We start from the raw sequence: 23,672 nt of genomic DNA on the forward strand, positions 1-23,672 counted from the left end.
AGACCACTTCTGCGTTGAGTGCACAAAAGAGAAGGAAGATGGTGCTCAACGCGCTTCTCAGGCTAAGGCAATATCTTCCTTGTGAGGCCCATTGGCCGTTAGCCTCACCAGGAACTGGCTGACTCAAGTAAGGTCAAGGATTAGAGACAGGTATTTGCTCAAGGGTCTCAACTGGCGCAACCTAGGGACCCACTCCGCCATAGTTTTTGAGGCACAGCCCTGAGCTCTAGAACGTGTTGCTTGACCGGCACAACGTGCCCCACTGTCCCCAGACTGCAGGCAACCTGGACCGGAGGGAGGACTGGATGTCAAGCTCGTCATCGAATGGGGCTGCCACCAAGTAGACAACTCTTTGATGACACATGCTCTCTGGCAGCAGGACAGGGAGGCACCTTCTTATTCCAGCAAGGGTCCGCAGTGACCATTTTCTCAGTGAAGATCTAGTTGCTGAGTTTGGATCTTCTGGACCACCTTGCTTGGCACACCTGTCCAGAGCCACTGCCGTGATGAAATCCTACAGTTGCTAGGCAGGGAAAATCTCTCTGGTGTGTCTTCCAGGACACATCTGCCTGAAGGTGTATGGAGTATGATTTCAGCAAGAACTGGACCCTGGGACTGAACAAGCTAGTAACTTCTGCAAGTCCAGTCTAGAGAAATGAACATGTTCCTTCACCAACCTTTTTCTGGCTAAAAAAAAAAAACCTACAGAAATAATTCTAGAGTTCAGGCCCAGTTGATGTAAATCCATTTCCTCAGGAGGTCTCACTACCATTTTGTGTAACTTACTAGAGATAGACAAAGCCATAGCCACAGGGTGCCTCTTAGGACATGAGTCTGTAATGGACTCAGCTGAAGTGTCACTAGCATTCTCCAGTATAATTTCCTGTGCATTCTGTGGAAGATCCTTTTCAATTTTTTATTGCATTAAAAATTTTAAATTGGGGAGCTGGAGAGATGGCTCAGAGGTTAAGAGCACTGTATGCTCCTCCAGAGTTCAACTGCAAGCAACCACATGGTGGCTCACAACCATCTATAATGTGATCTGATGCCCTCTTCTGGCCTGCAGGTGTATGTGTAGGCAGAGCACTGTATACATAATAATAAATAAATCTTAAAAAAAAAATTTTTTTTTTAAATTGAAGCCAGGTGTTGGGGAGAGAGCACACACCTGTAATCCCAGCAGAGAAGGCAGAGGCAGGAAGATCTCAGAGCTGGAGGCCGACATGGTCTATAGAGTTTCAGGACAGCCAGGGCTACACAGAGAAACTCTGTGTACAAAAACAAACAAACAAACAAATAGGATATACTGGCACATCGGAGCAGTGAGTCCCAGGTCAGCCAGAGCTACATAGTGAGACTTAAAAACAATTTTAAAAACTGTATTACTATGCTTTAAAAAAAAAAAAAAAGATTAGCTGCTGGGTGTGGTGGTGCACGCCTTTAATCCCAGCACTCAGGAGGCAGAGGCAGGTGGATCTCTGTGAATTTGAGGCTAGCCTGGTCTACAAAGCGAGTCCAGGACAGCCAAGGCTAACACAGAGAGATCCTGTCTCGAAAAACAAACAACAACAACAACAATAACTTTAACAATAATAGTAATAATAATAGTAATACTAATAAATTTTTAAAAAGATTAACTGGGTATGGTGGCACACCCCTTTAATCCCAGCCCTTGGGAGGCAGAGGCAGGCAGATCTCTGTGCGTTTGAGGCCAGCCTGGCCTACAAAGCTAGTCAAGGACAACCAGGACTACAAGAGAAACCGGGTCTCGGAAAAAAGAAAAAACAAAAAAGTTTTTTTTTTTTAATTTACAAAATAGATTTTATCACTCTGGGAGGCAGAGACAGGTAGATCTCTGAGAGTTTGAGGCTATCCTGGTCTACAAATTAAGTCCAGGACAGCCAAGGCTACACAGAGAAACCTTGTCTCGGAAACAACAGCAACAACAAAACAGATTTATTTTCTGCTGGCATGTGCGTCTATGTGCAGATTCCTAAACAGGCCAAAAGAGGGCGCCAGATCGCGCCAGATCTTCCGAGCTAAGTTGATGGTTGTGAGCAGCTTGCAGGTCACTGGAAGAACCAGATTCAGGATCTCCTCAGAAGCAGCAAATGTTCATTCTTAACTGCTGAGCAATCTTTCCAACCGCAGTGTGTGTGTGTGTGTGTGTGTGTGTGTGTGTGTGAGAGAGAGAGAGAGAGAGAGAGAGAGAGAGAGAGAGAGAGAGAGAGAGAGAGAGAGAGAGAGAGAGAGAGAGAGAGAGTCAGAAGACAAGTTTATATAAGAGTATGTTTTTTCTTCCTTTTTGTGTTCTAGAATCAAACCCTGTGCAGCAAGTGACCTTACTCACTGAGCCTTACCCATAGGACCTACTACATTCTTTTTGAGTTTTTTTTTCCCCTTTCATTTTTTGAGACAGGGTTTCTCTGTGTAGCCTTGGCTGTCCTGGACTCTCTTTGCAGCTCAGATTGGCCTTGAACTCACAGAGATCCACCTGCCTCTGCATCTGGAGTGCTGGGATTAAAGGCATGTGCCACTATGCCCGGTTTACATTCTTTAATTAATTTGTAAAACTCAGGCTTGGTGGCAGAAGTCATCTCACTGGCCCAGGATTCATATATTCTTCCCCCTTAACCCCACCCTGACTTAATTTGTGATACAGGATCCCACTATACAGCTCTTGGCCTAGAAATCAGAACCAGTCTGTTTCTGTCTTCCAAATATTGACATTAAAGGCCTGTATCTGGTTCCAGAATCGCTTTGAATATAATCCTTTTGATTTTCACTCTTGTAGTACAGGATGGTCTAGATCTCACTGTGTATTCAGGACGACCTTAAACATGTGGAAATTATCCTGCCTCAGTCTCTTGAGTGTTGGGATTGCAGGTGTGAGGCATCGTGCCTGGCTCCAAGGGAATTCATTTTTATTCTCAGGGAGTTTGCATATGGAACTTCCAGTTCCTGACTTAACTTGGACTATCACTTTAATTTCTCAACAACTGTATGGTCTGATTCTTGAGGGCCTTTGGCTGCCAATGACACCCAGCCCTCCTCTGAGCTCCTTGTTTCAGTTTCAGGCCTAGAGGTCTCACTCAGCCTCCTGAGTTACCTTGTGAAAATGTCTTAGCTGTACTTACCATCTGCTTCTGGTCATATGCCTGTTCTACTGTTCTGTGACATATGTGACTCTGATACTACCAAGTCTTGGCTCCAGATCTGATGGGTAGCCCAATGAAAAGTTGTGTTTAGACAGAACAAGCTGTCCCATTGCTCTTCTTGAGTTATTTCATTAAATGTGCTAATTTTTTTCACACTCAACATCCAGTTCTATACTTTCTTTTTCTGAAGTGTTTTATTAAATATACTAATACTTTCAAAAGTTTGCTTATTTTCAGAGCAAAGGACAAAACAAAACAAAACAAAACAGATAATAATGAAGACAAAGCAGGTAGCCCAGGTGATTCAGCCCCGAAGACTGCCTCAACTACTGTTTCCTCAAGAATTTGCATGCATAACAACCTTAAAAGAGCTAACCCAAAGGATCGATCCCCCAAAAAACTGGACAAAACCAGATACAAATAGCTTTTCCAGCACTTGGCCAATATCTTATTTTTCTAAAGGAACCCAAAAGACTTTTTAAATGCCCAGATAGAAAAAAGTAATTTTGAGAACACAATGCTCCCATTCCCAGTAGGTAGGGTGGGTGTTTTTGGTGGGTTACCAACGTTTGTCATTGTCAGAGGAGGTTGGTTATAAGTGAGTAAAGGTTACATTTAGGGATTTCTTCTTTCTCCCCCCTCTCCTTCTTTCTCTCTTATCTTTCTATCCTAGCTAGTGTTAGGAGAAAGGAGGGGAAAAGGGGAGGATATAGAACTATAGGATAAAACATAGATGACTGAATCTATTAGCTTCAAATATATTACATTGGTATTGTAGACTGATAGAAATTTAAGATTATTTTGTTCAATGATTGCTTAATGTATTGTACATATGCAACTTATTTTAAAATGTGATGTAAAGTGATAGTCTTATGAGAGCTAACTATTACAAATTGTTTAGGATGGTTGGAGACACAAGTTAGTAGGTAGGCACTTACAAATCTTATTTGTAGTTTTAAAAAAAATGTTCATTTATTCACTATTATATATACAATGTGCTGCCTGCATGTATACCTACTCGCCAGAAGAGGGCATCAGATCTCATTATAGATGGTTATGAGCCACTATGTGGTTGCTGGGTATTGAACTCGGGACCTTTGGAAGAACAGCCAGTGCTCTGAACCTCTGAGCCATGTCTCCAGCACCCTTATTTGTAGTCTTGTGAGGTACTAGTCTACTTAGTTACAGAGTAAGCTTTATTTAGTTTCTTGTATATGTTTTCAAAGTGAAGCAGATAGCGCATAGCTAAAAACAAGCAATGCTTGCCGATTCAGATATACTGAGATAGAGAAGTTTGTCAATCGATAAATAGATACATAGATATGATTATACACTATAGTAAATAGATAGATGGTCTTCAGACACTTCAGAGATCTACAGAATATGGCATTTAATAATAAAGGGCCTTTTTTGACAGAGACCTTCTGCTCCTGGCAGCACCTCCAGTATACTTCAGTGAAGATGATGGCCATCAAAGAAACGAGTGTGGCAGAATAGCCACTGGACTGAGGAACTCCTCTTCCTCCTCCTCCTCCTCCTCCTCCTCCTCCTCCTCTTCTTCTTCTTCTTTTCTTTTGGTTTTTCAATACAGGATTTCTCTGTGTAGCCTTGGTGTCCTCGACTCCCTTTGTAGACCTAGCTGGCCTTGAACTCACAGAGATCTGCCTGCCTCTGCCTCCCAAGTGCTGCGATTAAATGCGTGCGCCAGCACATCCTGCTGAGGAACTATTCTTATCTCTACTGCTGATGGCAGACTGACTGTCCAAACTGTGATCAAGCAGGACACTGAGAAATTGGCTGTCCATATTTGCAGAGACTAGGTGGGCCAGTCTTTCAAAATTCCTGCTTCACAGAACAATCTGTCAGATATTTTGGCCTAGCAGGCTGAAAACTGGATGCCCCAACAATAGAGAAAAACCTGTGACTGTCCAGGCAATCAACTCTCTCTGTCCTGTCTATACTTTTGGAAGTTGCTTGCCTGCCCTTCCTTCATATTAGATAATATTTCCCTCTTAAGTCTCTGAGGGGTTGAAGATTTGATAGGCATAGTATTACTATAAGCTTTAGTTTAAGAGCTAAAAACATGTTTAGAGGTTGATAAAAGTAAATTATAATAAAGTGATTTAGAAAAACTTTGGGCACTATGATAATACTCAGTAGGATAGGATAGATAGTGAAATAATTTCTCCAAGATTGTCAAGTGCAAATGGACTGGTCCTTGTGAATGTGACTTTTGCTGTATAATTCTCATAGTTATTTTTGTTTATACTTTGTCATTCCTTAATAGAAAGGGGAATTTGTAGTGGATGTAAACATGTTTTTGTTTTGATCCCAAGTGTGGGGTGGGGAACAGACTTGTGAGAGACTAGGTAAGGTTTATCAACTTAGAAGTCGAGCCACTTCATGAGGTGGCTTGCTTGTTGCCAGCTGAAACGCATCCTAATAGGGACTCTGAGAGGCTACATATATAGATCTACGCCCACAACAGGAGGCTGGGCTTTCTTGGGACTTGGTATTGTTTGGCTGTTCATTGCTGCACTTTGAGACGCTCCTAGAGAGAACTGCTCCAGCAAAGGCTTCCAGGCACTGGGCTCTGGCTGCTGTGCCAGGTTCCAGCAGCAACTTTGGCAGAATTGCTGGTCTGCTGAAATCCTGCTGACTACGCCAGGGGAATCGCTCCCAGGAACTGAATTTAAATAGGTCTACTTCTCCTGTTCCCATAAACCTCCTTTCTCTCCTGTTTAGGGTAGGTGGGTTGGAAAGGAGGTATAAGCATTTAAAGAACCCCAAATAAAGTAGGTTTGGAAAAGTTGCAGCCTACATCATATGAAGTCTGATCTATTAGTTTGATTTTCTTTCTTTTTTTTTTTTTTTAAGATTTATTTATTTTTTATGTATACAATTTGTGCCTACAGGTGTGGCTGCCTGCCAGAAGAGAGCATCAAATCACATTATAGATAGTTATGAGCCACCATGTGGTTGCTGGGAATTGAACTCAGGACCTCTGGGAGAGCAGCCAGTGCTCTTAACCTCTGAGCCATCTCTCCAGCTTGGTTTTCTTTGGTAAGAGTGGTTCTCTATCTTGTTTTACCATTCTCTGACTTCACACATGTTTTGCAAACTTTCCCGTGCACATGCTTATTCCTTGGACCCATCCTCTGCCTTGGCCACAGTATCCACAGAAGGTGCTAGACTGCACTTCTCCAGTGTAGTTTAGAGTGTGCAGAAAAGGTGCATCTTATTTTAACTGCCAGGATGGTGATCCGGTTCAACGGTGGCCCTGCTTTTCCCTCTTTAGTCATCATTTGCCCTCTAGGGTATCTCCAACACTGTACTTCAGTCCCTGCTAGTGCGGATCCAGAGAGAGGGAAGGGGGCCCAAGCTGGCCAATCTGGTCTTAGTGTGCTCTGAAACTTTCCAAGAATCTTTGCTGTGTCCATATTTACTGCAGCACAATTCAGAATAGCCTAGATGTGGAACCAGCCCAGATGCTCATTAGCAGCTGAATGGATTTTTTAAAAAATGTGCTGAACATATACATGGTGGAGTTTTATTTAGCTATAGTGTGCTGCTAGTTTTTTGACAACTTGACACAAGCTAAAGTCATCTGAGAGGGAACCTCAATTGAGAAAATGCCTCCATAAGATGGGGCTGTGGGCGAGCCTGGAGGGCATTTTCTTAATTAGTGATTGATGGGGAAGGGCCCAGGCTATCGTGGATGGTGTCGCCCACAGACTGCTGTTCCTGGGTGCTACAAGAAAGCAGCCTTCCAGGCATGGTAGCGCATGCCTTTAATCCCAGCCCTCAGAAGGCAGAGGCAGGCAGGTCTCGGTGAGTTTGAGGCCAGCCTGGTTTACAAAGCAAGTTACAGGACAGCCAGGGAGGTTATACAAAGAAACCCTGTCTTAAGGGTGGGGAGGCAGCTTGAGCAATCCATGTACGCCAAATAAACCCTTTTTATTTATTTAGTATTATAATTTTTTTCGAGACAGGGTTTCTTTGTGTATCCTTAGCTGTCCTGGACTCACTTTGTTGATCAGGCCGGCCTCGAACTCACAGTGATCCGCGCTGGGATTAAAGGCATGTACCACCACACCTGTCTTAGACCTCACTTTCAAACTTGGGTGCTTCCTTTTACAAACTAACTTTACCTTTGGGATTAAAGGCATGTTCCACCATGCCTAGACCTAAGCTTTTCTTTACCTAATACTGATTCTATACCAGGCAGGCCTTGAGCTCAGCTCTCTTTGCCTCTGTCTCCCAGATTAAAGGCGTGTGTGTATTCCTGCCCAATCGCACAGACCTAGGTCTTTGGTTGTGATCTTTTGCCAGAGCATTCATGTTCTGAATACACATCCCTCTATAGGGGACACAAGCAACTAGTGTGAAATTGGAGAGAATAAATGTTGTAAGAGTTGGAAAATGTAAGGCACTCCTACGAGTCAACAAGTGGTTAATGTTTAGCTGCAGAGGAATTATCTTCTAGCTTTTAAAACTGATCTGCTGATCTTGAAAAGGGCGTGACTGTGTTCACGGACTGTCTCAGTATTTAGGGGGTTGGAGCAGGAGGATTGGGGGTTCAAGGTCACCCATGACTACAAAGTGTTCATCCACCACGTCCCGCAACTGATCAGTTTTCCCCACCGGACAGGGCTTCGTTGTGTAAGAGCTGTTGCTGTCCTGAAACTCTCTTTTTTAGACCAGGCTAGGCGGCTCAAGCTCAGAGATCCGCCTGCTTCTGCTTCCCGAGTGCTAGGATTAAAGGCGTGCACCACCACACCCACCTCAATTAATCATGTTTTATCGTGAAGTTTTTGTATATGCTTTACTGTTGTAAAGCATTCGGGTTGGCCAAAATTTGGTAAACAGCAGCATTTTGTTAAAGTGTCTCCTCCCACCCGAGCCCTTAGGCACAGCTTGGCATCTTAAACAAGTGCTGTAACGCTGAGCCAAATGCCCTGCTTTACATGTATTTTTAGTATCACACACAAAGCATCCCTTCGGCAATCGCACGGCTTCCGTCTGAATGAAACCAAAACTCTTTATTACAACAGGCTCTAAAACAAACAAATCCTTTTTACCAAAACGCCTTACTCTCCTATGCCATGGGTCTGTAGCTATTTCTTTGCGATAGTGAGGCAAACAAGCCCAGAGATAGCAGCAGGCTAGGAATAGGGACCGCGCCAAGGTACATTAGAAGGGCTAGTGGCGTTTTCCAGAACCATGGACACCGCTAAGGGGGAGCTCTAGGAAGACCTGAAGCACCCAGGACGCGCCTCTGGCAGGGTCCGAGCCCCTACTTTTGGGGACTGAGGTCAGGGAGCGGATTCACCCTAGAGGATAGTTAGATTTAAAAAAAAACGAACTAAAGCACTGCTCGCCATAGCCGCAGTTGTAGCTTAAGGGCCTTTGGGCGCACGCGCAGAGGATGCAGCTTCCGGTTTCCCGTTTCACCCAGTCTTCCGCCCAACAAGCCTAGTTCCTCCGATAGCCCCGCCCCCCGTTCTATTTAATTGTTGGATTGTCAGCGCTGCAATCCCGCAGGAGGCCAGCAGGGGGCGGAGTTCGAGCTCGCAACTTTTGTGTTTTTTTTTTTCCCCCTCCTCCTCCGGCCGCGTCCCCACCCCCGCCCCCCCCTCAGGAAGGCGGTCGACGTGGGGGAGGGGAGGGGAGGGCGGGGCTCGAGGGCCTCAGTTCGGTCCGCTGCCGGGCGCTGCTTTCTGTTCGCGTCGGCGGAGAGGCCGCGACGACCGCATCAGAGCTGACGTGGGCGCGACGTGGGGCCGCCGCCGCTGGGTTGCCTGGGCGGCGGCCGCCGAGCTCTGCGTCCCCACCCTCCTCCCGTCCGTAATCAGTGACGAGGTCCGCTACGTAAAACCCTTCGCGGCTGGTAAGTGGCGCGCCAGCCTCGCATCACAGCCCGCCCGCGGCTGGCGGCGGCTGCTCGGGACGCGGCGGCCTCCCTCCCTCCCTCCCTCCCTCCCGCCCAGCCGGCCCGCCCGCCTGCCTGCCCGCACCGTCGCCCGCCCGCCCGCACCGTCGCCCGCCCGCCCGCCCGCTCGCGGCTCCACACCGAGACCCCCCGAAACGCCCGAGCGCGCAGCAGGCAGGCTGCGCTCGCCCTCCCTCCCGTCCTTCATCTTGGTCCCGGCGAGATGGCCCTTCCCCTCCGAAAGCCGGGTGGCTCGGGCTTCTCAGTCCGACGGGGCAAAAGGCGCCCAGAGGGCGTCGCTCCTGCTCGTCGTAGCGCCTTCCTTCGCGGTGTAGATAGAAAATAACGTAACCCCGCTTTTCTTCAGAAAGCGAAGCGCAGGCACTCCACCACCGAGCCACTTTTGTCCCCGCACACTTGAGAGCCCCGTGTGGTTGGCGGTGACGGGGTGGCGAGCGGCACGGCAGAGTCGCAGTTGGGGCTCCCGGGGGTCTTGTTTGCCAGCGTCTACTACTGAGTTTCCAGACCGCCGAGTAGGGGGACACGTACCCAGCACCGCCCTTGGTCGCCGGTTACAGGCGTATCTAACCGCCAGCTTTAAGGGGCAGGCGCTTATGGTCCCAGGAAAGCTGCTGTTTGCTCTCTTCACCCCAGTGTCAAGCTTGAGCCCTGAGGCCGGTGTGTCTTGGGTGACTTCCACACTTTGCGGCTTTTTCTGCGCGGTGTGAAGCGGTGCAGACCCGGACTGCCTTCATCCAGCATCACGTTAGTTACAGTAATTTATGGTAGTGTCTCACCTGGTCACCACATCATTCTCTCAGTTTGGGATAACAAGCTTGTCTCCCTCCGTAGGATACCTACTTACATCTCTGAACCTCAAAGTCCTCAAAGGAACAGTGTGTTTTGGCCAATAAAGGTGATTATTTATCCGAAGCTTTTTTTTTTTTTTTTTTTTTTTTTGAGGGTCTCACGTAGCCCTGGTTATGTAATGGCTTTGAATTTCTGACCCTCCGGCGGTAGCCTCTTGAGTGTTGGGATTTTAGGCACGCACCACTGTGTGTCAGTTCAACCAAACAAAACTTATGTTTTTCTTTAAAATTTATTCATTCACGTTACATCCTGATCGAAGCCCCCTCCCTCCTTTCCTCCTGGTCCTACCCAACCTCCCTTTTCTCCTTCCTTCCTCCTCTACTACTCCGAAAAGGGGAGCCCCCCCCCCCCCAATCCACGGAGCACATCAAGTCACATCAGGACATGGGGTAAGTGACCAAAACGCAGGCATCATGTCGGATACAGGGATGCCCTCCCCACTAGAGGACCCACATGAATCCCCCTGAGCTGCCTGCCCATTGGCTACATCTGTGTAGGGGACCTAGGTCTAGCCCATCCATGCATGGTCCTTGGTTGGTGCTTCAGTCTCCTTAAGACCTCCTGGGCCCCAGTTAGTTGCCATGGTTGGTCTTTTTTTCACAAATCTCCCTGCACTCTGCCTAATGATTGGCTGTGAGTGTCAACATCTCTCAAACAAAACTCTACAAGCAGGTTTGAACCCTTTCTGGGTGAACTGTAGTTGCCATATTATACACTGATAAGGACATAAGCTATTTTGGGGAGACTAAATAGATCAGTAGGACTAGTATACTAGGAACTAGTATAACAAGTGCTTTCCTAAGTCAGTGCTTCCAAGTAATCATCCTGGGAAGTGTGAAATTGTAGTTACATTGATGTTTTATGTATCTGTTTGTAAGATATTAATAAATTTTTAAATGTGTAATACAGAGGAACTTTTAGTCTTTTTGTTTTTACATTGTGCCCAAAGGTTAATGAAATTTCCTTCTACTGAAAAAATGTAACACACTCTTAACACTATAGGGCATAGACTGTGTTCTGGTTTCCTACAGAGGTGAATAACTGCATGATTACACCACACAGTCTTAGAATTCCAGCAAGTTATCAAACAGTATTAACATACATAGGAATCCTGACCAAATTTTCACCAGTGAGAATTTTCTCATCAAATAAATATTGGGTCATAAAATAAAGCTAGGGTCAGTCAAGGCTACACAGAGAAATCCTGTCTCGAAAAACAAAAACAAATAAAGCCAGGTTATTGCTGAAAACATATAGTTTACTGGGATGCTTGCAAATTTCCTGTCCCAGTTACATAGACTTAAATTTTTTTTTTTATTTTTTATTTTTTTGTTTTTTGAGACAGGGTTTCTCTGTGTAGCTTTGGCTGTCCTGGACTTGCTTTGTAGACCAGACTGGCCTCGAACTCACAGTGATCTGCCTGCCTCTGCCTCCCAAGTGCTGGGATTAAAGGTGTGCACCACCGCCTGGCCTTGTTTTTTGTAATTTTTTTGTTTTTCTTTTTTTTTTTTTAATATTTAATTTTAATTCATGTGCATTGGTGTAGGGGTGTCAGATCTTGGAGTTACAGACAGTTGTGAGCTGCCATGTGGGTGCTGAGAATTGAACCCAGGTCCTTTGGAAGAGCAGGCTCTTAACCACTGAGCCATCTCTCCAGCCCCATTTTTTGTTTTGTTTTGTTTTGTTTTGTTTTTCGAGACAGGGTTTTTCTGTGTTGCCTTGGCTGTCCTGGACTCACTTTGTAGACCAGGCTGGCCTTGAATGAATTCATATTGATCTGCCTGCCTCTGTCTTCCTAAATGCTGGGATTAAAGGTGTGCTCCACCAAGCTCAGTTATATAGAATTTAAATACTTAAAAAAAAAAAAAGATTTCATTTTGAAGTTTTGAAGTGTGAGTGTGTGTGAGGGGGGGGGGCGAGGAGGAGGGAGAGAAAAAGAGAGGAACAAGAATGAGTGGTAGAAGGCTAGAAAAGTGTGTGTGAGATCCCCTTGGAGCTGCGTGCTATGGGAGCTGGGAAACAACTCAGGCCTGAAAGAGCAGCAAGTGATCTTAATAGCTGAGCCAGGTCTCCTTAGGCAGACTTCTAGCTGGGCCATAGTGGCACACACCTTTAATCCCGGCACTTGGGAGGCAGAAGCAGGTGGATCTCTTGAGTTCAAGGCCAGCCTGGTCTACAGATTGAGTTCTGTGACAGCCAGAAAAAACCCTGTCTTGAAAAACAAACAAAAATCCCAGCAAAAAAGAAATGGAACAGTGTGAACTCTTGCAATTGAGAGGCTTTAACTTTTAGATCATTGTTAGACCATTGGTTGATGGGGAAATAAACTTGAAGTATCTGAAAACTTAAAGCAAATTTTGTTGTTTGTTTTGAGACAGTGTCTCATGATGTGTCCAGGGATGTCCTCCCACTGCCCCCCAAGTGCTGGGATTATAGGTGTGTGCCACCAGACCTGATCAAAAGACAGCTTTGAGAAGAGATATGCACTTTGATGTGCTTTCAATACTATCAGTGCAGCAATGTAAACAGAGATGTTAGGAAAATGTGGCTCATCTGTTATACAATGGGCACAAATGACGTGCTTACGTCAGTAACTTCCTTCAGTTCTGTGGTGGAGCACTGCCTAGCATTGGAGAGTTCTCTGGTGGTTTCAGTCACCTATTCAATACTCCCCTACCCCCAAAGGGAAAAGAAATACAGGAAGTTTTACAAATGTGTTTTTCCATCATGACAAACTGTATAGTAAGGAGTACTATGTTTACGACTGGTTTTGTTTTCTGATCTTGTAAGAGAACAAAGAAAGTCTCAGGTAATGTTAGTGGGGCTTTGTCTTTGCTTTGCTGAGAAGGGGTCTCACAATGCAGAGCAAGGCTGGTCTTAACCTCAACAGTGTCTTGCAGCTCTGAACAAAACTTGTCTCAATTTACTTCTCTGCTAGTGCAGTTTTATTTTATTTTGCTTGGAAATGTTTCCTTAGTTACTTTTCTATTGCCATGACAAAATACCATGACTAAGGCAGTTTATAAAAGAAAGCATTTGGTGGTGGCCCACACCTTTAATCCCAGCACTCAGGAGGCAGAGGCAGAGGCAGAGGCAGAGGCAGGTGGATTGCTGTGAGTTTGAGGCCAGCCTGGTCTACAGACCAAGTTCCAGGCCAGCCAGAGCTGTTACACAGAGAAACCCTGCTTCAAACAACAACAACAACACAAAACTAACAAAACAAAACAAAAACCAAACCAACAAAAAAACCCAAAGCATTTAACTGGACTCATGGCTCCAGAGGGTTAGAGCCCAAGACCATCATGTTGGGGAGCACAGCAGCAGGCAGCCATGTTGGAAGCTGAGAGACTAGGTCTGACCCACAAGCATTAGGCAGAGATAGCTCACTGGGAAGGACGTGAGCTTTGGAAACCTCAAAGCCAGTGACACACCTGGTTCAGCAAAGCCATCCCTCCTGTGGCTTGTGACCCCTTGAGGGTATGTGTTGAGCAACCCTTTTATAGGGGTTGCATCTTTGATACCCTGTGTATCAGATGGGTTGCATCATCTTTGATATCCTGTGTATCAGATGGGTTGCATCTTTGATACCCTGTGTATCAGATATTTACATTATGATTCATAACTATCAAAATTGCACTTATGAAGTAGCAATGAAAATAATTGTATGAGCCGGGCATGGCGGCACATGCCTTTAATCCCAGCACTTGGGAGGCAGAGGCAGGTGGATCGCTGTGAGTTTGAGGCCAGCCTGGTCTACAGAGTGAGTCCAGGATAGCCAAGGCTACATAGAGAAAACCTGCCTTGAAAAACCAAAAAAAAAAAAAAAAAAAAAAAAATTTATATGATCGGGAGTCACCACAACATGAGAAACTATATTAAAGCATCACTGCGTGAAAACCACTGTCCTAAATCCTTCCCAAATAGTTTGACCAATTATAAACTCTGATTCAAATATTAGAGCCTATGGAGGCCATTCTCTTTCATGCCACCCAAATGTTTTTAGAGAATCCCTTTTCTTCAGTGATGAGTTACAAGTATCAAACGCTGGTCCTTGCAGCACGAGGCAAACACTTAGCTTGGCTTAGTCTGATGGGATGAAAGCCCCCAGCTTTGGAATTAGGACAACTTTATCACATATAAAGACACATGTGACTGCTTATGGATGCTTTGGATACTTTATTTATTTTTATGATCTGTGTGTGTGGTGTTCACATGAGTGCGCAGTATATTCTGTGTATGCAGAGGCCAGAGCAAGGCAGAGTACAGTCTGTTGCTTTTGCTGTATTGCCTTGAGACAGGACCTCTCACTGAGTTGATAGCTTGCCATTTAAGCCAGAGTGGGTGACCAGAGCACTCCTGGAATACCTACCTCTACTCCCATCTCCTGGGGTTATTGGCATGTGTAGTCATGCCTAGCTCTTTAGGTGGGTGCTAGGAATTTGAACTTAGGCCTTTTTGTTTGTTTGTTTGGTTTTGAGACAGGCTTTCTCTGTGTAGCCTTGGCTGTCCTGGACTAGCTTTGTAGACCAGACTGGACTTGAACTCAAGGCAATCTCCCTGCCTCTGCCTCCCTGAGTGCTGGGATTACAGGCCTGCGCCACTGTGTCCAGCCAGGTCTTCATTGTAATTGTATAGAGCAAGCATTCTTACCCACTGAGCTATCTTCCTAGCCTAGAATGCTTTCAGTTATTTATTTTGAGGCAAAGTCTCTGTTGCCTAGGCTAGATGCAAACGTCCTGTGTAGCTGAGGGTGGTCTTGAAGCTCTTGCTTCTGCCTCCCAGGTGCTGGGTGGATACTCTATTTTTGGTTAGTCATGTTTCTTCACTTAGGTATTATTTAAAGAATATTTTAAAAGATTTTTATTATTTTATCTTATGTGTATGTGTGTTTTGCTTGCATGTATGTGTGTGTACCACAGACGTAGCTGTTACTCCTAGCAGTCAGAAGATGTCTAATCCCTTGAAACTAAAGTTACAGATGGTTGTGAGTCACTGTGTGTGTGTGTGCTGTGAATGGAACCCAGGGCCTCTGCAAGAGCAGCGTGGACTCCTAACCCTGAGCCCTCTCTCCAGACCCTAGGTATTTTGTTCAGATAGACAACTAGAACCACTCTAGGTAAGTATAATTTTTGAATTCTTCTCTCTGAATACTGGCTGATTCAGGTATCTAACTTCCTATATTTATGGTACTTTATATATTTTACTTATTTTTGGGTTTTCAAAATAGGGCTTCTCTGTGTAGCTTTGGCTGTCCTTGAACTTGCTCTGTAGACAAGGTTGGTCTCAGATTCACAGAGATCTTCCTGCCTCTGCCTCCCAGCAAAAGGCATGTGCCACCATTGCCCAGCTTTATTTTATTTTTTTAATAAATTTTATTTTATGTGTATGGGTGTTTTACCTGCATGTGCCTATGCCCTGTGTGTGTGTGTACGTATGTGTGTGTGTGTGTGTGTGTGTGTGTGTGTGTATAAAATGTGGTACAGAGTGATAGAAGATACCTGTGTTCTTACTACTCTGCACTATCTCATTACCACAGTTTTTAGTTATGAATTATAGTTTTGAATTCTTTTTTCTTGTAGCATTTTATTGCAAAAACTATCTCAGCAGTGCGTGCTTTAAAGATTCTATTTTTGAAGCCAGGCATGGTGGTGCACACATTTAATCCCAGCACTTGGGGGGCAGAGGCAGTTGGATCTCTGAATGCGAGGCCAGCCTGGACTACAAACCGAGTCCTGGACAGCCAGGGCTACACAGGGAAACTCTCTCTCGAAAAACAAAACAAAACATAAAAGGAAAAAATTTCTCTTTTTTTGGGGGGTGGTTTTCGAGACAGGGTCTCTCTGTGTTAGCCATGGCTGTCCTGGACTCGCTTTGTACACCAGGCTGGCCTCGAACTCACAGCAATCCACCTGCCTCTGCCTCCCAAAAATTCTCCATTTGGTATTTAAGAGGGAATAAAAACCTAAAACTTTGACTGTTTTATATGTGTTTTATATAGTACTCTTTATTTTTTAAAATATATTTTATTCATATATCTCAATTGTCTCTTTATTTTTATAATGTTCCTTCTAGTATTTTGTAATCATCTTTTTAAAAAGGATTTATTTATTATTATTATGTATACAGTGCTCTACCTGCATATACATCTGCAGGCCAGAAGAGGGCATCAGATCACATTATAGATGGTTGTGAGCCACTATGTGGTTGCTGGGAATTAAACTCAGGACCTCTGGAAGAGCAGGCAGTGCTCTTAACCGCTGAGCCATCTCTGCAGCCCTCATCTTTTACTATAGTATACAATCCCAAAGTAGAATTTTAAAAAATCATTAATTATGTGCATGTGTGTGCATCTTCATGTGGGTTTATGCACGTAAGAACTGATGCCAGAGGAGACCAGAGCCATCGGATCTACTGTAGTTGGAGTTACAGATGGCTGTGATCTACTGTGGATTTTGAACTCAGGTCCTCTGGAAGAATAGCAAGTGCTTTTAACTGCTGAGCTGTCTCTCTGGCTCCCCAAAGTATAGTTTTTAAAGGGAAAATTTACTTTCAAAATATTTAGCTTAGTTTTCAGAGATGTAGCTCTCTTAAATGATTTGACCATCTAAATATTTAACACAGTTCTAAACTGCAGCAAATGTGCCCAGCATAATGAGGTCTGATGGTAAACACAGGTGACCTGTTAACTCTTGGCTGGCTGGAGAACATAGGGTAATTCACATTTTTAAAAAAATAGATTTTTCTTTTCTTGGAGGTAGAATTTTACTGTGTTGCTCTATGCTAGCCTTAAACTCAGTTTTCCTGCCTCAGCCTTCTGAGAACTGGGTTTATGTGCTTTGTTAGAAGTTTCTTTATAAAGCCAGGTGTGGTGGCGCACATGGTGTAATCCCAGCACTCCGGGAGGCAGAGCCAGGTGGATCTCAGAGTCTGAGGCCAGCCTGGTCCACAAAAGGAGTTCGGGACAGCTAAGGTTACACAGAGAAACCCTGTCTTGAAAAACCAAAAACCAAGTTTCTTATGTTATATATATTTTTTTCTAGAAAGTTACATTGTAATGTTAATTCAGTTACCCAAAGTACATGTTCATAACATTTCAAATATAATTTTAATACAATATTTTCTGTGCCCTGTATGGGTGTTAATGGGTATTGATAGAACATTGTAATTAATTGAAGCTTTTATGCCAGAGGATGCAAACAAAGCAGCGTATTGGTAATAGGTGAGGTAAGTGCCAGATGCTGTTTCTATAATCAAGGCTTACACGATATAAAGTTTTCATGGCTATGGTACACAATTTTTCAGCCAAATGCACATAGAAATCCATATCTAGGAAAAGTTTTTGTTTTTGTTTTTTTTGAGACAGGGTTTCTCTGTGTGTAGCCTGACTGTCCTGGACTTGCTTTGTAGACCAGGTTGGCCTCAAACTCACGGCGATCTGCCTGCCTCTGCTCCCAAGTGCTGGGATTAAAGGCAAGCACCACCACGCCCAGCTATAATTCTGGTTTAACAAATTCTCACAAAGTCCTTCTGAACCTGGAGACTGAAGGTGATGGAATGGTGTTCCTTAATGTCTCAGTGCCCTTGTAACAAGCTGTAAGCCTCTGTATAAATTCCTATAATGCTTAGAACTTTGGCTATTCATCTTTAAGATAAGGAGAACAATGGATGATTTCAGGTGAGGAAATAGCATATGAAATAGTGCTGTGACCAAGTGAAGGGGATTATAAAAAGTTGGAGAGATTCGAATGAGATAAAGTAGGGAAAGACTTAATTCCTCCTGCCAGGAAATGGTTAGAGTGGCCACTAAAAGCCCTGAGAGGGTGAACAAAGCTGAAGGGAATGAAGACTAGGAGATAGAATTGTTGGCACTCAACAGTGATTCTGATCCCACAGTTGAAGAACAGCTGGGCATTTCAGATCCAATGATGTGTCTGGAGAGACTAGGTATTAAGTGAGTGGCTCAGATCACACAGCTCATAAGTGGTAGCACTGCAGTTCATGCTCTGTCAACTGGCTGGGCTCTTTTCCCCACTCCGTCACCATACTGTACTGGTCAGCCACATTTCCATCTCAGGAAAAAAAAAAAGATCTATCATGTTGTACACCTTTAATCTCAGCACTTGGGAGGCAGAGCAGGCAGATCTCTGTGAGTGCTAGGCCAGTTTGGTTAACACTGTGAGTGCCAGGCTAGCCAGAGTTGTAAAGTGAAACCTTGTCTCAAAAAAAAAAAAAAAAAAGTTTTATTTATGTGTCTTTGTGTGAGTATAACCTATGTGTGCACCTGATGGTGGAGACCAGGGAGTTGGAGTCACAGGCAGGAACCAAATGGTCTTGGGTAGTGTACCAGAGCTCTTAAGCCTTGTGCCATTTCTCCAGCCCATATTTTTTTTTATAGTATGTGTGTGTGTGTGTGTGTGTGTGTACACACCTGTGTATGTGCATGCATGTTTGCATCTGTGGACACCTGAGATAGGGCATGTGTAGAGGTCAGTGGGAGTCTGTTCTCTTATCTTTCCTTGGGTTCCAGGGATTGGAGTAGGCCATCAGGCTTGATAGCAAGTAGCTTTACCAGGTGAGCCTTCTCACATACATGCCTCTAAAAATATTTTAATTATTTAAGTGCCAGCCTTGTAAAGGGACCAAAAGGAAGTTTTTAAATGAATTAGTAGTTTGGAGTTAAAAGTCTTTGGCAAGCTGGGCCTGCCAGTGCACACCTTTAGTCCCAGCACTCAGAGGCAGAGGAGAAGGCTCTGTAAGGTAAAGGCCAGCCAGGACTGCCTCGTGAGACCCCTACTTGAGGAAAAAAACGAAAACAAAACAAAACCAAAAAAACTTTAACAAAACTCAACTTTGAATTTAAGGTAAAAGAAAGCAGCTGAGCCGGGCGTGGTGGCGCACGCCTTTAATCCCAGCACTCGGGAGGCAGAGGCAGGCGGATCGCTGTGAGTTCGAGGCTAGCCTGGTCTACAAAGTGAGTCCAGGATGACCAAGGCTACACAGAGAAACCCTGTCTCAAAAAACCAAAAAAGAAAGAAGAAGAAAAAAAAAAAAAAAAAAAAAAAAAAAAAAGCAGCTGAAAAATTTGTTGCAATGGAGTGAAAAAAATTTTGGTTTTAGTTTTTTTGAGACAGGGTTTCTTTCTCTGTGTAACAGCCCTGGCTGTCCTGGACTCACTTTGTAAACCAGGCTGCCCTTGAACTCACAGAGATCCGCCTGCCTCTGCCTTCCGCATTCTGGGATTAAAGGCTTGTGTCCGCTGCACAATGGAGTGAAATTTTTAAAAATGATAAATTCAGTCTGGAGAGATGGTTCCAGTAATTACGAACACATACTACTTTTTCAGAGGACCCGTGCCTGAGTTCCAGCACCACATCTGGGGGCTCTGACATCTCTGGCCTCTGCAGGCATCTGTACTCTCATGTGAGTACACACACACACACACACACACACACACACACACACACAGACACACACACACATAAATATTAAAAATAAGTCTCTAAAAATGAGAAAATGATAAAAATCATTGAGTTTGTGGTGTGATCTTTGCCTTGTAAATTGTGAATAGCTGCTGTACAGAATGTTAGATTAGGTAGCACTGCTCTTACTCCAGTGGATCGAATCTGAGAAGTAGCCACTGTAAATCTTATGAATCCTTCTCCTCAGGAAGGGAAGAACATTGAATATAAATTAATAAGTTTGTGTGTGTGTGGAGGGGGTTGTTTGTTTTAGTAGATGGTCTCACTATGTAACCTGGTGGTCTGGAACTATAGACCAGAGTGGCCTGGAACTCATGGAGTTCTGTCTACCCCTGCTTCTCAGATGCTAGCATTAAAGATACATGCCACCATATCTGCCATAAATTGATAAGTTTGAATAATACAGAGTCCTGTCAGTCTTTAATTCTATTTTTTAGTTCTAAAAAAGGTAAATTATCTACCAGTGGGAGGCAGAGGCAGCTGGAGCTCTGTGAGTTTGATGTAAGCCAGCTAGGACTATGTAGCAAGTTTCAGGCCAGCCAGGGCTATATACTAAGATCCCATCTTTAAAAAAAAAAAAAAAAAAAAAAAGACTGGGCAGGAGGCAGAGGCAGGCAGATTGCCTGTGAGTTGAAGGCCAACCTGGTCTACAAAGGGAGTCCAAGAAAAAACAAGAACAAACAAACCTCCAAAAGCAAACAAACAAAAAGAATATTTTTCCTCTCTTAGTTTTGAGAGATTAATTTTAAATAAAATGTTATGATTTCATAATTCAACATTGTGATTTTACTGCAGGATAAATAAAGAAGAAAGCAGGGAAGCAAAGCATTGATTACACATGTAATAATAATGAGCAGATGTGGCAGGAAAAAGTATATGAGGACAAATGTAAGGTAGGTGGATATGTTCTCCTGTTCTGGGCAAGGTCTTGCCTAGAGCTGAAAGTTCCAGTGAGAAGCAAATTAGCGGTGCCCGTGGCACACAGGTCTGCATGTGTGTATATATGTGTGTGATAACATGTGCTCACTTCAGTCATCCAGCTAAGGCCTTCAGGTTCTATGGTGCTCTGTGTAGTAGAATAGGTCATGAAGCTGATTGGGTGTTGACACTTGGCTTTTGCTGAGTATTGGTGGCAACTTAAGCCAGAAGTAGACTTGCCTGTCTGTATGTGGATGGGAGATTGTAGAATTAGGAGTCTTCAGAGGCGGAGGCATCTTTCTTTCTATTATACTTTGAGAGGGAGAAGAATATCTCCACAGTGCTTTCCAAATCAGAAATCTTCAAGTTGTCTTTTGGTTAACCCCAGAAAATACACTTGGATTTATCTCTGTAGAGAACATAATTTCTCTATACCTTTTTTTTTTTTGTAAAGCTACTTGAAAATAGGAACACGCTTTGGCTTGGAGATATAGGTCAGTTGATAAAGAGTGCTTACCTACCATACAAGAAGCCCCAAGTTGCAGCTTTAGCAGCACATAAGCTGAGCCTAGGGGTGCAGGCCTCAGATGGGCAGCAGGAGAATGAGGCATTCAAGGTCATCTTGGGCTAATAACAAGTTTGAGACCAAACTGCGATACCTGAGCCCTAATCTTAAAAAAAAAAAAAAAAAATCGTTAGTGAATTGTTTTGTTTTGTTTTTCTTCTCCAGCTATATTATATATATATATATATATATATATATATATATATATATATATATATTTTTTTTTTTTTTTAGAACAGATGAAAAATAGTCCAAGGGTAATTTAGTCATTTACCAGTCTAACTTGTTTTTATAAATTGGAAAGACCCCAAACTATGAATTTACTAGTTAATTGAGTACTTTAATTAAAACTATAAAGCTATCTTATTTTTTCAGTTAGAATTTTTGAATTGTACTCCCTTTTCTCTTCTTTAATCTGGCTGAAGACAGGGTTTCTCTATGTGGCCTAGACCAGGCTGGCCTCAAACTCACAGAGATCTACCTGCCTCTGCCTCTGCCTCCTGAGTGCTGGGATTAAAGGCATGCACCACAATGACCGACCGTCTAATTCTGACTTTTTAAAAATTGATTCCTGGGTGCCCATTATGGGGCAAGTGAGCCATGGCACCCAGGAACAGTCCTGGAGCAAGAGTGAGGTTGAGATGTATCCAAACCCAGAAAATCTCATCACGAGACCAACAGGAGTAAGGACTGCTCCCTCCCTCCCTGTCCTGGCCTGCACATCCTGGTGCATGTAGTCTTGCAATCCTAACCCTTGCCACCCTAAAATAGTCATGTAGACCGGTGGCCAGGTTCCAGCTTAAAACTACTATTTCCTTATAAGGACATGCCCAGCCATCACCTAGAATTCCTCTCCAGATGAGTGAAGCACCTGAGCCCCAGCCAATGATGTATACTCATCCCCCAAAACCCTTACCCACTCCCCCATGGTTTATATAGCCCTAATTTCCCCCAGCAACGAGCTGTTTCACTGAAAACTGTCTCGGATAGCCCCCCCCCCCCCCCTGGACTGAGATCCTGCTAACCCATCTGGCTGGCTGAGCTTCATTCCTTCAGTCTAGCGTCTGTGTGCAGTGGTGCCTGGATGCCCTGAGGCCAGAAGCAAACCCAGATTGGCAGCCCATGATAGCTTTTACTTAAAATGTTTTTCATTTTTCCTACCTACATAATCTTCAGGACGCTGTGTGTGGCCCTATCCTCAGCAGATGTCATCATTTCTTCTGTGTTCCCAAAACTTCACACAGTTAAACAGTTACACGTCCCTGCCAGAAGCAGCCCCTACATGCTGTGTGACTCACATGGAGACTGTGCTGCCTATCGACTGCATCTGGGCAGGGGGTCTAGGTCCTCTCGATCATGGTCCTTGGTTGGCGCACCAATTTCTGCATGTCCCCCACCCCTACCCTGCCCAGATTTGTTGGCTCTGTTGGTCTTCTTGGGGAGCTCCTGTCTCCTCCAGGTCCTTCTATCTCCCAACTCTTCCATGAGTCCCACTGTGCTCTGCCCCAAAGTTTGGCTGAGTCTCAGCACCTGCTTCTATCCCCTGCTGGGTGGAGTCTTTCAGAGGACCTCTAAATTAGGCTTCCATTCTGTTTGCTCTCTTCAAGCAGTTCCGTTGTCTGTTGTATTCGCCCTTCTGAATGAGAATTAAGCGTCCTCCCTAGGGTCCTTGTTATTTAGTTTAGTTTTGTTTTGTTTTGGTGGGTTTTTTTGTTTTTTTTTTCTTTGAGACAGGGTTTCTCTGTGTAGCCCTGGCTGTTCTGGACTCTTTTTGTAGACCCCAGGCTGGTCTCAATTTTACAGAAACCCACCTGCCTCTGCCTCCTGAGTGCTGGGATTAAAGATGTGTGCCACCATGCCCAGTGTTACTTAGCTTCTTTATGTCTGTGGATTGCAGCATGGTTATCCTGTACTATAAGGCTAATATCCACTTATAAGTGAGTAAATACAATGCACGTCTTTCTGGGTCTGGGTCTGGGTTACCTCACTCAGGATTTTCTAGTTCCATCCATTTGCCTGCAAATTTCAAGATTAAAAAATAAAATCATTTTTATTTATTTACATTAAATAAAAATAAATATTTATATTATTTACATTACATAAATAATTATTTATATTAAATAAAAATATAAACAAATATATCTAAAATAAATATTTTATTTATTAATTATGTATATAATAAACAATAAATTTATTATTTAATGTGTATATTATGTTGTTATTATATATATAAATATTATGTATTTAATATATATATACATGTATACTTGCATGGCAGAGCAGAGCACCAGATCTCATTATTGATGGTTGTGAGCCACCATGTGGTTGTTGGGAATTGAACTCAGGAACCTTTGGAAAAGCAGCTAGTGCTCTTAACCTCTAAGCCATCTCCCAGCTGTAGGGTTTTTTGTTGTTGTTGTTGTTTTGTTTTTAAGAGATGAGTAGTATTCTGTTGTGTAAATGTACATTTTCTTTTTTATTCTTTGGTTGAGGGACATCTAGGTTGTTTGCAGTTTCTGGCTATTATGAAGAAAGCTGCTATGAATATGTTGAGGAAGCGTCCTTGTATTGTGGAGCATATTTTGGGTATATGCCCAGGAGTGGTATAGCTGGGTCTTGAGGTAGAACTATTTCCAAATTTCTGAGAAACCTCCAGATTGACTTTAAAAGTGGTTGCAGAAGTTTGCACTCCCACCAGCAATGGAGGAGTGCTCCCTTTTCTCTACCAGCAATGGAGGAGTGTTCCCTTT

At 43.8% G+C, this 23,672-nt stretch overlaps 1 protein-coding gene across 10 annotated transcripts in view; it reads left to right on the forward strand.

Annotated features, from left to right (window-relative positions):
• Window positions 1–8,887: 8,887 nt before the first annotated feature.
• Window positions 8,888–23,672, forward strand: part of Crem (cAMP responsive element modulator) — a 77,607-nt gene continuing 62,822 nt past the window's right edge. For 2 of the 10 annotated variants that reach the window (XM_051151193.1, XM_051151199.1), the window contains exons 1-2: window positions 8,897–9,048; window positions 20,235–20,332. In XM_051151193.1, the coding sequence (XP_051007150.1) occupies window positions 20,289–20,332 (44 nt within the window). In that variant the 5' untranslated portion in view covers window positions 8,897–9,048; window positions 20,235–20,288. Of the gene's footprint in view, window positions 9,049–20,234; window positions 20,333–23,672 lie in introns of all 10 variants that reach the window. The other 8 variants (XM_051151194.1, XM_051151204.1, XM_051151197.1 and 5 more) reach the window with 8 other exon arrangements.

The sequence above is a fragment of the Acomys russatus genome, chromosome 9 (assembly GCF_903995435.1).
Source record: "Acomys russatus chromosome 9, mAcoRus1.1, whole genome shotgun sequence".
Classification (NCBI taxonomy): Eukaryota; Metazoa; Chordata; class Mammalia; order Rodentia; family Muridae; genus Acomys; species Acomys russatus.